Source organism: Pygocentrus nattereri, chromosome 19, assembly GCF_015220715.1.
Source record: "Pygocentrus nattereri isolate fPygNat1 chromosome 19, fPygNat1.pri, whole genome shotgun sequence".
NCBI classification, from domain to species: Eukaryota; Metazoa; Chordata; class Actinopteri; order Characiformes; family Serrasalmidae; genus Pygocentrus; species Pygocentrus nattereri.
The window spans coordinates 30,720,524-30,736,243 of NC_051229.1; the positions used below are offsets into that span (position 1 = coordinate 30,720,524).

Consider the following 15,720-nt stretch of genomic DNA (forward strand, 5'->3'; position numbering starts at 1 on the left):
CTCGTGGTCTAAATGCTGAGTCAGGCCTTTTCCCTCCTGTGTGTTTGTTCTGACGCAGAAAAGCACAGAACATGCTTTGTGCTCACAGACTGGCTGAGTGACCCGTGTGGTGGACTAAGTGTTCTGTGACCGTGTGTTACAGGAGCCAAGTTCCCCATCAAGTGGACGGCGCCAGAAGCCATCAACTACGGCTCCTTCACCATCAAGTCCGACATGTGGTCTTTCGGGATCCTCCTTTATGAAATCATAACTTACGGAAAAATCCCGTATCCAGGTGATTATGCATGCTCTGGAGTCTTCTGTGGTGATGTAATGGTGATGAGGAGGGAGAGGTGGCAAATTTAGCTTTTAATCCTGCAGCGCCCCCTGCTGGTGGAAACCAGAACTAAAGAAAATGTATTGAAACATGCAAGTTCAAATAATTATTTAATGATAGTTATTTAATTTAGCGCTTGTTTTTCATTAATAATAGTCAGAATAATATTTGTTTTAGTAAAAAAATGTATAGTGTAAATATGAAAATTATTTATATTTATAATATATTGTTATTAATCTAAAATAATTAAGATGCGATTATTATGGTTAATTTTATATATATATATATATATATATATATATATATATATATATATATAGTGAAATATATTCATTTTATATAATTTTATTATACTATATACATTATTACCGTTATAATATTATTTATTTGACTTTTTTATAGTAATAATTATTTTATATACTTATTTATTTTGTACATGAAATGCATTAACTGTTAACAGTAGCTGTCCATAATAAAAATGGAATATGATAACAGTGATGATTATTGTTATTATTATTGTTTGATAAAAATACAAAAAAACATTTGCTAATGTAATAAGGTGCAATTATATGATTTTAACATCATTAATTACAACTGATAACAGCAGTAATTGTTGTTTATTATTATTGTCATTTTGTTTATTTGGTATTTTATATGATTATGGTATTTATTTAATAGTACTTATTTAATGTCATTTTATTTATTTATTTTCTTTGTTCTTTTTTTTTTTTACTTTTGTTTGTTTGTTTGTTTACATTTTCCCTGTCATCCTCTCTCTCACGTCTCTCTCACGTCTCTCTCCAGGGATGAGTAACGGCGAGGTCATGAACTCAGTGCAGCGCGGGTACCGAATGCCCCGTCCAGAAAACTGCCCCCCTGAACTCTATGACATCATGAACAACTGCTGGAAGAGTAAGCCGGACGATCGTCCCACTTTTGACTACATCCAGAGCGTGCTGGACGATTTCTACACGGCCACTGAGGGGCAGTATCAGCAGCAGCCCTGAAGGCCGGCCCTGCCTGCTGCCTGAGGTCATGTACACATGTAAATAAGAGTAATATTCAGCGTCGGTCAGCTTGCTTACGTATAAGCAAGAATGAACTGTTTCTTCAAATTGAAGTTTTATCTGCCTGCCTGTTTAAACGCCGCTGTACGCTTGGACTTGAATGTATTTAATTGTCTCAGTAAATTTTAATGACCACAGTCATAAACACAATCATACCGTTCAGTTCACAGGAAGAAAAATCAAGTATTAATTTCACAGCTATTATTTGACAGAACATAACAATCTAGCGTTAATAAAAAAAGATTAAATGACCACATGCAGCCTGGTGTCAGTGAATCTGACCAGTGGTGCAGTAAATTATAAAGAACATTGAAACAGCTTGCACCAATTGAACACCATTGAAGTGTGACAATAAAAGCCTTGTTTTAATGCCATTCGGTTGTAATTCTCTCTATCTTTGACTTCTCTGTGTCTTTAAGTGATGATCAGGCATGTTAATGACATTAAATTATTGTGGATATCTCCTTTTGTTTGATTCACATATTCTGTACATTTGTATATTCTTTTGTTGATCCCATTAAACCATGAATAAGATGAATTCAGTATCTGGTTTCACTTCAGCTGACTGCAAAATGTCTTGTTCAGATCTGTGAAAAAAAATCCAATTAAAATAAATGATCTCTTTAAATAAATGATACTTTAGCTTTTTAGTTGTGTGTTTGTGTGCAGAAATTACAAAGTAGCATGTGGTAGACTTTTTCTTCTTATTTATTTTTTTTTGAAGAGTTCTTTGGACTAAAGTGAATTAAAACAGAACATCTGGCTTTGGAGTAAAGTGTGTCTCAGTTAAAGTTTTTTTTTTTTTCCTTTTTTGTGGTTTGATCGTTTTGGACTTTTATTTTGACGGAAAGCTCCCGCTGTGCCGGGATCATGTGACCATATCAACACGGCCTCCCGCTTGCAGGCGTGGCTTCGCTGGGGAGCTGCGTCAACATCTGCCCCGGGCAGATTCTGCACCCTCTCGGTTTCCTGCCGCGTCTCATTGGGCGAATTCGTTCACCAACAACTGAAATTTTACCTACATAAAAACAGATTCTTTGAAATGCTCCAGTATTAGTCTGGTTTGAATAAGGGGGGGGGGGTGATACTTTTTTAATCCCACCTCCACATTTAACCCATCCGTGAAGTGAAACACCACATACACACTAGTGAATAGACACACACACTAGGGGGCAGTGAGCACACTTGCCCGGAGCGGTGGGGGGTTAGGTTACCTCAGTCATGGACTGTCAGCCCTGGGGATCGAACCGGCACAGGGCCAGTTCCCTAACCTCCAGCCCACGACTGCCCCATAGGGCACTTAGACAGTGTTGTCACTACCAACTATAGAACGACAAATCTGATAAACCAGTGTGATCAGTTCTTAATCTCAGTGTTACTGAGATACCCAAGGTAAAATATCACTCCAGTAAAAGTAGAAGTTCCTGCCGTTTTTCTGTTTGTTTTTATACACACAGAAACCAAAAGGAACGATAAATGTCGTGGAGTGAAAGTAAAAAGTCGCCCAAAAATGGAAAAACTTCAGTAAAGTACAGATACTCAAAAAACTACTTAAGTACAGTAACAGATTACATTTACTTAGTTACTGTCCACCATTTGCTACATTCCACATTTTATGTTTTTTTTTTCACTAATAATGTGGGAGACATGTAACCGAAGTATTATTTTATACACAAAGTCAAAAAACGTTATTTATGCGCAATTAAAGGCCTGTATGTTAGCATGCTAGCTAACTGCGCTACGTTTTTGATCAGGCGGATACGGAAGGCCCGAAAGGGGCCTTGGGGTGCAGTTCTGTGCAGGGGGACGTGCTGAAGCACAGCAACACACCAACACACCGAGGAGAGCTCGCCGGACTGTGTGTGTGTCAGTCAGTGGAGCTCTACACACACTGACGGACGGACGGACGGACGGACACCTGCAGGTCCGCACTGGCCTCTTGTCTCGGACCTGTCGACTGCAGAGCCGCTATGGAGAAGAACGACCTGATTGTGTGAGTTCCTGCGGTCATTCAGGGGGATTTGACCTGTAGTACAGTTGCTTTAGCGAAATAACGACCAAAATGAAAATACTAATCCATAAAACAAAGAACAAAAGTCGCAGCTCAGAACATTCAAATGGCCTAAATAGGTGGCTAAAACTTCAAAAGTCATTAAGAGTGAAAAACTGTGGAGTCCTTTAAAAACCCGTCGACTCAGAATCGCTCGCAGTGGCGGTGATGGGAACCAGACGTCTGCAGAGCTTCATTTCGCTGGTCGCCTCCTCTCTGAAGGTTGTTGCATGAGCTGGTTATGGATACACTGCTTTAAAATCAGCTTCTGGCCAAAAAAATGTTTGATTGCCATTTTTATTTATATTTTAAAACAAATTCGTTGCGGACGGGTACAAACAGGGCGCGTAAGGCAAAGTAGTATCCAAACTTATTTCCGAAGTAGTAAGTTTACAGGGGAAGAAAAACTTACTTTAGTTTTAAGGCAGGTCAATGGAACCAGACTTTGGAAAGAAGTCATTTTTGGCCGTTTCTTTTGATCCATTCATCACGAATTTTGCACACAACGTAAACAATAAGAAGTACTTTCAAGTTATGTCAAAAATGAAAAATGGAGGTATGAGATTTTCTTCTGACAGCAGCTATATATATATATATACATACATACATTATATATATATATATATATATATATATGTATGTATTTATGTATATGTGCTGTGCGATTATGATTGAGCTTTAGGTCAGGTGCTGGTGCTGGACGGTCAGTTCTCTATCGCTTCACCTCATCCTGGAGGTACTGGATGGTGTCTGGCTGACACTCGTGTGCAGCTGCTTCATAGTGTCCCTTTATCCTGGCAGTGCTTTTCTATGGAGATTATAGCTGTATGTGCACAACTGGACACACCTGTCAGACATGGCTGCACCTTGAAGGGGAACTACACCGAATTTCTATAAACTTCCATGAAATTTCAAAATGTTATAATCGAGTAGTTGAAATGCAAACAAAGGCATACAGATTTGGTTTTATGTGAATCGGTTCATTTGCAAAGAGACTTACATATGCAGATTTCTTTACAGAGGTGGGGATGGGAACCAGGAGTCCTGATGTCTGCAGTGAAAATCTCGCCATTGATCCTGTAAAATATTAATCTGAAAAATGAAGTTTTCTTTGGAGACTATTTCGCCTTAGAACACTCTTCATGTACCTGTCCACCACGAATGGACTGCATTTTTGCCAAAACTTCATCACAGATCTGCTGCTAAACAGTGTCTCAGGCGTCAGGCCGAGGATTTATAACCATTTTATATTTTCTGTGAGGGAGCTTTTAGAGGTGGACATCTGGTTCCTATCACTACCACTGTGAACAGCTCTGTCTCTATAAGCTTATCTAGAACAGAGCTGAATGGCTTTGTTGACATGTTAACCATTTAGTTATACAGGAATTCTGAAGAATAGGTGTAGTTCCTCTTTAAAGTAGCTAAGTAAGTAAAGGAGCTTAAGTTAAGGGTGGGCAACACCACGAAACACAATACTGACAGATATTAACAGTGCATAGTTCCCTGGGCCTGTTTCAGGTCTGTGATCTAGAGTTTGGAACATTTTCAGAGCTTCCTGTCGTAAAGCTTATCGTGGCGTGAAGTAGACCGTTATTTCTCTGTTAGCTGATGGGCTTATCTTCTCTGTCCAGGTCTTCTCTGGAAGAGAATGCTGGTCTTGATTATTAGATGTGGAGGGATGGGCCGTCTGAGCTGGGAAGATAACAGATAACCTGTAGTGCATAAATAGGATCTGATTGGCTGCAGTGAAAACTAAATGAATAGGCTCCACTGTACACTGTTAATGTGTCTCAAGTTGGTGCTCTAATGTAGGCTTATAGTCGAAGTACTTACAAGGAACAGTATAAGTGGTCCAGTAAAGACGTTATGGAGTCTGGGAACGACAGGCCTCCCTGTTCTATGGGTCCCGGTGCAACTGCCCCAACAGCAGTGGTGGACAGTGCAGTGGTAGAGACACCCAAGGTAAAATATTACTCCAGTAAAAGTAGAAGTTCCTCCCTTTAGACCTCCACTTGAGTAAAAGTACTGAAGTATTTACCTTCAAATGTACTTAAGTATAAAGTAAAAGTACTAAAAGAGTAATTCTGGCTCTGATGTCCTGTTATCATTTTTATAACCAGACTGGCTTCATGAACTCATTTCAGGTGAAGGTCCTCCAGCGTCTCTCTTGGTAAACCAGTCTTTTAATAGAACGTCATTAATTAGTGACGCTGACGTCTATTAAAATGATCATAAGCACAAAACACTGAAGGTAAACAGTTTCCATCAGGGAGAACCGAGTGGCTCTGAAATCACTTTTTACACACAAGCAAAGTTTCAGTTTCAGATTTATTTACAACTTAGTTCCAAGTTTAAGTTGAATAAAAACTGGCTTTAAACTCAGGATCACAGATGAGCTCCTTTACTATGTTGATCTGTAGTCCTCTGTTCATAAACATAAACCAGCACAAACTAATTTACTATAAAATGAAATGGTGTTTGTAGAAATTCAGAAAAAAGCTGCGTCAGTCTCGACTGCATATGTGGACATATTTCTATATTGTGCTCTATTTACACAAAGTTAGGTTAGTTCATCATTTATGTTGAACAGACTCTCCCAAAGTTTTACGCTGCTGCGCTGACGTTGAACCGTGTGCTGCACTGGGTCGGTATGACCAACAGGTCAAAACCAGCTCTAAATAAAGTGACCGCTGGGCCCTGATTGGTGCTCTGGCTTTGCGCTTCTTTCGTTTTGACATGTTACGTTTTTATACACACAGAAACCAAAAGGAACGACAGATTTCACGAAATGTAGGAGGAAAAAGTCGGATATTAGACTCTGAAATGTGGTGGAGTGAAAGGAAAAAGTCGCCCAGAATGGAAAAAACTTCAGTACAGATACTCAAAAAACTACTTAAGTACAGAAACTAATTACATTTACTGTTACTGTCCACCACTGCCCACCCGCACTGCTGGTAGTTAGGCCGCTGTGTCAGGCTGTATTGTAATTGTAGTAAACAGCGTTTACAGTGCATGTCCCTAGTAATACCTTTTGTCTCTGTAGCCCGAAGGACTTTCCAGAGCTCAAGAATGACACATTCTTACGAGCCGCCCGCGGTGAGGAGGTCGAGCATGTTCCAGTGTGGTGTATGAGGCAAGCCGGCCGCTACCTGCCAGGTAACTGTGCTCAGCTTAACTCCACTGACGCATCACTGATTAGGGCTGGGTGTTGGAAGCAGCTTCTCAGTATGGTGGGATTACAGCTGAACGATAAAACAATATTGATCACAGGATATTCCAACAGACAGTGGTCATTAACATACAGAAATGATGCCCAGACAAGAAAGTGACCCTGCACCAAGGCTGATTTTAGGCCTGTATCATGAAAACGCTAGTCAGTACAAACAACTAATTTTCTTATATCATGCCTATTGACACTGAAGTTCAAAGGAGTGTCATTGTGCATTGTTTTAAGGACACAATAACCCAGACACAATAACACAGTCTAAGGAATAAATAGAGATTGTAGAAATGAATTATGACCATTTTTAGTGCATAAGATCCACTCGTAGATCCCAAAAGTAGGATTTAGGCCCAGCACTGTGATGCATATCACAAAAAACAAGCCTCTTTTTTCTTTTTTCCTTTTTCTTATCAAATGCATCTGTATGCATAAGTTTGGGGACCCCGGTTGAATGATGACACATTGTTTTCACACACTCTCTAGAGAGAACAAACTTCCGCACATTTTAATACACAATGACTGTTTATTTGCTGAATTTTACACATTGAAAAAGCAAAACTTAAAATGTGGCCTGTGCGGATGTTCATTATTTTCTTATTAAGCTATGTTTGCATTGTACAGCTTACTGTAAATAAATATATCACTGCTGTCGGAACAAAATCTTGTATTTCCATTTTTGTCGTTTTTTGGTTTTTGACAAAATTCGGAAGAGCCCGTTGTCTTGACTTGGAAAAAATTCTGGTTCCATTGACTTACATTAAAAGTAGAATATGTTTTTTTTCTTCTCCTGTAAAGTTACCATTTTGGAGATGTGAAGTTTTAATATTTTTAATTTGTATTATCTGTTTGTTTTTCTGTTGTTTAGTTTAATATAAACACACTGTATAGAAAACAACAAAATGGAGGAAAAACATAAAACCAAGCATTTAAAAAGTTTTAGCATAGAAAAACTGTGGAAAAAACATCCAACAGGGAAAAAAATCCTCTTTAGAAAACACAATAATTGTGGGGTGACGGCGGAAAGCAAGAGGCAACAGTAGCAGTGGCAACGTCCCTGTTTGATAATTGATTCTTACAGCCTGAGACGAGTTTGAGGCTATTGTAAGTTTAAGAAAACATTTAAGAACATAATATTTTCAAGAACTCCACTCGTTCTTAAGATTATTCTTAAGAAACAAAGTTGAGAAAAGAAAATAAGAGAATTCTTACAAAGTTATTTGAAGACTAATCATTTTTCATAACTTTTTTCTTAAGAATGCAGTTAAAAACAACACACACACACACACACACATTTGAGAAGATTTTCTTTCTTAAGACACTTTTGTGAATCCGGCCGCTGGTTCCCGTCACCACTGCTGTGAGCAGTTCTGGCTCTGCACTTTTCTGTAGAATGGAGAATTTCACACTGAACCACTGTGAATGACTGTTTTCTATGAGTGGGGGTTAAAATCGATTCTTGCATGCGTCGCGATCCGGACGTGAACGATTCTGAATCGATTCACAAATGTCACAAATCGATTTTCAAAATTTTCATTGATGTTGACCGATCATAAAGGTGGAAATTGGAAGTGTAAGTGCAACAGTCTCTGGCGGCACATAACAATAGCACAACTGGATGAGCAAGAAATCTGACCGGCTCCCTCTGGGTTAAAAGTCAGCTTAGGTCAGGAGTCACAACCCAAACGTTAAGAAGATCCATTTTATCCTTTCAACAAAATCAAACCACATTGGGAGCCACAACATTTAATGTCCAGTATGTCTCAATATGTAATAATGTCCTCGTATTGGATAAAAATATAAATGTAAATGTGGACTATCTTTGCTCTGCTTTAAGCTTTAGCTATAGCCGCTCTCCTCCGCTTTCAGTCAGGAATCGTTTCCTCAAAAGTAGAATAGCTTCTTGTAAAGTGTCTCTTAACGTTCGACTCTTTTATGAGCTTTTAGTCGCTTCTCATTCTTCAGCTTCTTGTTTGAATTTTCCCGTTCAACCTTAAATCCTGACTGTGGCACCGAATGTACATGGGGCACCATTTAAGGTGGAACGGAAGAATTAGAAAGAGAAGTTTTTAGTGTTTGACAGTCTCTCATTGCAGATTTAACGCACCAGCAAACCAACTGCATTGCTTATGAATGAAGTCCATTAATCTCCAAATTGATCATTGTTTTATAATCACATCACAGCCCTCAGAATCATAATCAATTCGAAACGAGAGGTGCCTAGAGATTCCCACCTCTAGTGTTTACTTGCTATTTGTTGAGTTATCCAGAAATTTGGAAAATTTGGTGGGAGTCCCCATTAAATGCTGTTTCACTATGTGGTGCTTTTTATACACAGAGTTCAGGGAATCCAGAGCAGGGAAGGATTTCTTCGAGACGTGTCGCTCCCCTGAAGCCTGCTGTGAGCTCACACTACAGGTTAGTAGCTCCAGACACTTTCGGAAGTTCTGTATAACTGATGTTTTTGTAGCTCTGACGGGCAAGTTGATCTTTTTCCGCAGCCGCTGAGACGTTTCCCTTTTGATGCATCGATCATCTTCTCGGACATCCTGGTTGTACCACAGGTAAGAAGCATCGGTGGCCTATAATGTCGTAAACATGCATTGATTCAACATTGATTCTGCAATGTTGGAGCAAATTATTATGGACATATATTCAATAAAAAAAATCCTTATTAGGCCAGATTATTAAACTGTAAAGATTAGAGATGCACTGAAACTGTGATGTGAAGAGCAGTGATGACGTGACGTCTTTACTACAGATTTGATGCCTCTTGATGACACATCTCGCTCGATATGCAGAATACAGCTAAAGGAAAGTCGCTGCTGGCAAGCTGATGTCATTTGTAGCCTCGGTTTCTGAAAAAAGCCACAAACGATATCCAGAGTGCAAAATATACCTAAAAAATAATAGAACATAAACTTTGATAACCAAACATTCTATTTTTCTGAGGATGTTGCAATTCTTAGTACATACTGTCGCCTATATGCTGAAATTATTTTAGTATGTCTGTTTTATATAAACTTTTTATTTACCCATCAGCTCAGTTTTTGGCCTATTGACTGGAAATTAAGGTTTTCTTTATTTTATTTTTTTTTACTCTATTTTCTGTAGTTTTTATGTTTAGCAAGTTTTTTTTCAAAAGCATAAATCAAACAGCAATAAAAAAATATTTTTCAGCCAGGTGGGTTTTGAATTTTGGTTTCAGTCAGGAATTTTCAGATCTTGCTTCACTAATTTTTGGGTGTACATTTGGTATTCAGTTTATTATCGTATGTTTTTCAAAAATATATTCTAAAAAGTGATTTATTATTGCAGTGATTTATTTCCTGAAGAGCTATCAAATTGTTTTGAGGTCAGATATTTAAGTAAAAATACATTTAAGTGTAAAATTGCATTTCATATTATTATTATTATTTTTTCCCCCTCTCTGAATCAATCGGATGTGTTTGCTACCACTCATATATGTGCGTGTCCCCGTCCTCAGGCACTGGGTATGGATGTCCAGATGTCTCCAGGAAAAGGCCCCGTGTTCCCAGAGCCCCTGAAGGAGCCCGACGATCTGCAGAGGCTTCGGCCTAAAGTGGATGTAGATGCTGAGCTTGGCTACGTCTTCAAGGCCATCACCCTGACCCGACACAAACTAGAGGGAAAGGTTCCTCTCATTGGCTTCACTGGAGCACCTGTGAGTGGACCAGTACTAAATTAGCCCACCCAGTTCTGTTTTGTCAGTTAACAGACACTCATGCTGGCTAGCACCGCTCTTGAGTTCAGGGTATCTAAGAAATAATCCAGTTATTGTCAGTTCTTTAGCCAAATTTGCTCTTACAGGACCAACCAGACAGACATTGAGGCCAGCTATGCTCTCTTGGACTCCTGGCCACAGATAGCTGTGGCGTCACTGGAGATCGAGCCTGCACTGAGCACTTAGATGTGCCACTCATCAGCCAGCTTATTATATAGGCTTTATCACATAGTAGACAGTAGACAAACAATAAGAAACCATAAGATTTTTTTTCCCCAAAAACAGTTAATTGAAGTCAGAAATAATAAAGCAAGTAGATTTATTACATACTATACGATACTCAGACAAGGTGACAAGTTCAGAAAAAATAATGCCCTCTAACAGGGTCCAGAAAATTGTGCTCATTTTAACATTAAAATTCTCGCATTCTGAGGCTAAAATACATGAGAAATTCAATAGCTGTAAAAAACAAATTCCATGGTAAGAAGGCCAGTGTGTGCAAAATTCCTTTTAAACTATTCCACATCAATCACAGATCAAGGTCATTCTAATAACGCCATCCAGTGTTTCTGTAATGGCATGTAGTGCTTGGACCCCGGTAATTGCTATTTGTGATGTAATTTGTGATCGTGTTCTGCATCCGTTTCAGATGAAAAGTAAATGGAAGCTGGTTGACATGGTTGTTCATAATGACTGTTTACATATATGAAGCTTTTTTTTTCACCCACCATTTAAAAGATGATGATGTAAATGTAAATGAAAGTGAAATATGAAGTCCGTGGGTTTGCTGAATAATGTCCATGAAATCTGAATGTAAACCCACCCTGTAGAGTCTGCAGGGAGAATGTGTAACATGATGAGACCGATCTCTGTGTTTTTGTCAATATGCAGTGGACTCTAATGTCCTATATGATTGAGGGTGGAGGCTCCACTACCCACTCGAAGGCAAAACGCTGGTTATACCGACATCCAGAGGCCAGCCATAAGCTCCTGAGACAACTCACTGATGTCATTGTGGAGTATCTGCTGGGCCAGGTGAAAGCTGGAGCACAGGTGAGAGACGGAGAGGCATTCAAATGCTGTTCATCCTTTTACTATTCCTGTTGTTTTCTGTTCAAATTGCCATCATTTTAATGCAGTGCTCAGCAACTACAAGCGCACATGCTCGTCAGGCCTGGTTTATCTGGTCAAACATGAATTAAAGCATATCGTTATTAAACTGAAACGACATTAGAACTAAAATATAATAATTGAGATTAAAGCATACTCAAAAGTTCAGTTGGATTTGTCATAACAAAGGAATTACAGCCCATGTTTGCTTTTCTTAACAACCTTGATGCTGAAGCTTTATTACTAGCTGGAGAACAAAAGCTAAAGTAACGTAAAGCTCTGCTGATCATCCAACACCGTTTTTAACAATAAATGGTCTGAAACGCTGGAGTTAATGTAGAACTGCTTGTTCACCCTTTAACCCTGAAGGTTGGCGTGCAGACTGCTGGTCACCATAGCAACGCAGACAAATTCGCCTAGCCAGTAGCTAACGAAAAGGCAAAGAGAAAGATTTAAGACGAACAGCGATAATTTGGGGACGGTTGGACTTCATGTTTATCATCACTACAGCTGGTTTCCTGCTAAGTTTAAACTGCAACAAATTGTCAAACACTAAAAAGTCACACAGCTGAAGTCAGTTTCTCATTCGCCAGCTTCTTGTTTGAATTTTCCCATTCCGCTTTAAATGATGCAGAAGTTACATGCTGGCACTATTTAAGGTGGAATGGGAAAATTTGAACAAGAAGCTGACTTGAGCCTCATAAAAAGTCAAACAAGCGACATTCTAAAAGAATCTGTTCTACTTTTGCGGAAAAGTTTCCTGCCGGAGATGTGAGAAAAGCCGCTATAGCTGAGATGAAGCTTAATATTTTTAGCCTACACTGGTGCATTAGTACATACTGAGACATATTTACAGCCAAGGTGGTGAAATGAATTTAAAATGTTGTCCCAAGATGGTTTCATTTTGGTTGAAAGGACAAAAAGTTTAACAATAAATATTATAATCATTAGCAATCCAGGCTAATAAAAACTGTGCAACAGTTATGTCTGAAAACAAATACGCATGGCAGATCATCATAAACAATCCAAATATTGCGTGGGCCCGTATATGTGAGAATAAATTACTGCTGCTTGTGTTTTTAGGCTCTGCAGGTGTTTGAATCCCACACTGGCTGTCTGGGCCCAGCAGAGTTTAAGGAGTTCTCTCTGCCGTACCTGCGGGACATTGCACGCAGGGTCAAGGACAAGCTGAAAGACTCCGGCCTGGACAATGTGCCTATGGTGAGTGGACAAAAGCATAGGTTGAACTTACCAAACCACCACTGGCAATATTCCCAGTCCTGCTGGTTTGGGTTCAGACCTGTTTCTTTTTTTTAATGACTCACACAAAAAACAGTTTGCATGCTAACAGCTCCCCCTTGTGGAGGAATTCCAGTCTGCATTTTACATGTCTTCACATTAAAAACAGGTTTTCATTGCTATAGCGGAGGCCCACTGGAATTCAGGTATAGATGCCTGTGGAAAGCCGTTTAATATTTTCATAATTTTACAACTCTTGAGCCTTCAGACTATTTAAAGTGTATGGAAAATGCAAAGGATTTATCGCACTGTGGGAAAATATCACATAGGATATCGAAAAGAATATATCGCACTGTGGGAACCTCTAACAGAGACCGTAGAGAATTTACAAAAGAATGTGCTTATTAATGTGGCGCAATTCTTAACAGTTAAAAAGGAATAAAAATGTACATGAGCAGATTATTTAATACCATTTAAATGAGCTGTTTAAAGTGAAATCAGCACTCTTTCCCAGCACAGAGATCATCACCTTTGAAGCTTTGCCATTGGGTTTCTTTTCAGTCCGAGTACACGGCATTCCCCAGGCCTGTATCACAGAAGCTAGAAAAGAGACTGAAATTACATTGTGTTTACATTACTGAGTGCTTTATTTTTTTTCTAAACATCATCGATATTTCTTTGCAACCTGTGGCAGTCTTTGCTAGGTGTACGAAGAACTTGAAAGAAATCATACTGCACTTGGTTATACGCACCACTAGGCGGCAGTATTGGATTGCAGTTGCAGTACCGACTCAACTCCACTTCTTTTTCCTCGGTTTCCAGATTGTATTTGCAAAGGATGGTCATTACGGGCTGGAGGAACTCTCCCAGTCCCATTATGAGGTAGTGGGTCTGGACTGGACTGTTGACCCGCGCTCAGCACGGTGAGTTATATTCAAATGATGCGTCATATGTGCATCAATAAAACTGCTTCATTTGACTAGTTCTGTTTAAAAGGGTTTCGCCTCTTTTACAACTTTTTATGAACGAGCTATTTGTGCTTGTTTTACAGGGAGCGGACTGGAGGGAGGGTCAGTCTGCAGGGCAATATGGACCCCTGTGCACTCTATGCCACTAAGGTGAGAATATGGACTCAATGATAGGTCATTTCTGATAATTAGTGTCCAGCCAGACCACAGGCAGTGTGTTTTTAGCAGCTAGATTATGAAACATGGCTAGGGGCTCTGGGCAGCAGGTAATGTTGACTGTCATAGGGGAAAAGACATCTCTGAAAGAGCAGCTGCTGTCCATTAACAGCTGAGTTTGTTATTTACTCCTCCCATTTTGCACAGATTCTTCCTAGTATATTATCTTGAGCTTGATCAGATTGTCTGTCTTAAAATACTGTTGACTGTTGAAGGAGACATGGGATTTCATGCTGTTAAATGAATAGTTTGGCAGCCAAAAATCTAATAAACATTTTAAAACACGGGTGAAAGTATGTTGCATAGCCAAAAACAGTAGCAGCCTCTGTTTTTTTTTCCCAGACTGTTGCTTTGACCTCTATTTTTTCTGGTTCAGGAGCGCATTTCTGAGATAGTGAAGACGATGGTGGAGGGTTTTGGCACCAGAGGCTACATCGCAAACCTGGGCCATGGTGTGTACCCCGACATGGACCCAGAGAGCGTGGGTGCCTTCGTGGAGGCCGTCCACACGCACTCTCGCCAGCTCCTCAACCGCAACTAAGCCACTACCATCAGTCACAACCGTCCAGCCAGAAGAAGCAGCAGCACCACCAGAGCATGTGACCGAACACGTGGTCTAATCATACAGCCTTACATGCTTAGCAATCACTTTTAGGCAGAATGTGAAACTATTAGCCATACTGAGCCGTCTTCTGGCTGTCTGCACTGCAATCACGACTGAGACAGAGGGGCTTGTTAAAGGCACAGACTGATCAAAAATGCTGACTAATGCTGATTAAAGTGGATAGGTATTAGCATTTCTGTTCAGATGACCCCGTTGAGCGCTAGTGTATTGATATATGTGGATGTTTTTGTATTTAACCAAATAAAAATGTATCCTTTTAAAAGTGGCCTCTGCATTCATGATTGAAACAGGCCACCTATTTCAATAACAGGCCCTTGTCCACTTGGCCATTTCCCTGTAGGGGAGTCCTCAGTGCCATTCTAAGTGGTCCTATCATGGAAAATTTAATTATCTTTATTTGTTGAAAGTTTGATGCTGTATGTAAACAAGGTTAAAGTTTAAAAACATGACATTATGTAGTGCATACGGGTTATATATGGAAACCAAGCTGCAAAAAACAGCATGTTTTAGAATGTGTTGTTTTTGTGATGTCACAAAACCCAGCTCTTTTACATATATACATATGTTCCAACTGCAGCGGTTTAGCTCCGCCCTTTCACACTGAAAGAATAAGCTGTGGTTCAGTCTGGACTGCTTTTTGAATATGATGTAATACAGGGAAACCAGTCAAGACCAGATGTTGATCTCATGTTCTTAGGTGGTTGCTATGGTTGCCGAAGTCAACTGCTACCTTAACTTCATTGCTACCTTAAATCTTTGCTACCTTAAAGCCACTACCACCTTAAATCTCCTGCTGCCTTAAGTCATTGCTACCTTAAATCCAGTGCCACCTTAAATACACTGCTACCTAACATGTCCTGCCTCCTTAAAAATGTGTGTGTGTGTGTGTGTGGTGTGTTTATTGTGCTGCACTCCGTTCATTACTATGAAAAACATCAGCAAAATTCCATTGCTACCCAAAATCCGTGCATCCATTCAAACAGCTTTATACAAGCCCGAATCACACAATCAGACCGGACAATCTGGAGTTGGAATAGTGTTGATATCTCGAAAACTGCAGCACAAGTTACACTGCAGAATTAAAATAAAAGAATAAAAATAGAATACAAATAATAAATAGAATAAAAAAGAAAAAATCAACAATATAATAATGATTAAAAAATA

At 39.4% G+C, this 15,720-nt stretch overlaps 2 protein-coding genes across 3 annotated transcripts in view; both read left to right on the plus strand.

Moving 5' to 3' along the window:
- The window catches only part of lyn (LYN proto-oncogene, Src family tyrosine kinase), a 33,920-nt gene extending 31,900 nt beyond the window's left edge, over nucleotides 1–2,020 (plus strand). For both annotated transcript variants that reach the window (XM_017705991.2, XM_017705992.2), the window contains exons 12-13: nucleotides 143–274; nucleotides 1,121–2,020. In XM_017705991.2, the coding sequence (XP_017561480.1) occupies nucleotides 143–274; nucleotides 1,121–1,323 (335 nt within the window). In that variant the 3' untranslated portion in view covers nucleotides 1,324–2,020. The remainder of the gene's footprint in view (nucleotides 1–142; nucleotides 275–1,120) is intronic.
- Nucleotides 2,021–3,184: 1,164 nt separating this feature from the next.
- On the plus strand, nucleotides 3,185–14,818 carry urod (uroporphyrinogen decarboxylase). The gene is made up of 10 exons (XM_017705974.2): nucleotides 3,185–3,376; nucleotides 6,477–6,589; nucleotides 8,992–9,071; nucleotides 9,155–9,217; nucleotides 10,141–10,338; nucleotides 11,290–11,451; nucleotides 12,592–12,729; nucleotides 13,570–13,670; nucleotides 13,799–13,865; nucleotides 14,308–14,818. Exons 1-10 carry the CDS (start codon nucleotides 3,354–3,356, stop codon nucleotides 14,470–14,472), a joined length of 1,110 nt encoding a protein of 369 aa, XP_017561463.1. The 5' UTR covers nucleotides 3,185–3,353; the 3' UTR covers nucleotides 14,473–14,818.
- The last annotated feature ends 902 nt before the right edge of the window (nucleotides 14,819–15,720 follow it).

Bases quoted from the DNA above. Each gene is read 5' to 3' on its own strand.
- urod (XM_017705974.2), top strand. From the start codon at position 3,354: ATGGAGAAGAACGACCTGATTGT. The intron at 3,377-6,476 runs GTGAGTTCCTGC...TTGTCTCTGTAG, and splicing joins GAGAAGAACGACCTGATTGT to CCCGAAGGACTTTCCAGAGC. The intron at 12,730-13,569 runs GTGAGTGGACAA...CTCGGTTTCCAG, and splicing joins GCCTGGACAATGTGCCTATG to ATTGTATTTGCAAAGGATGG.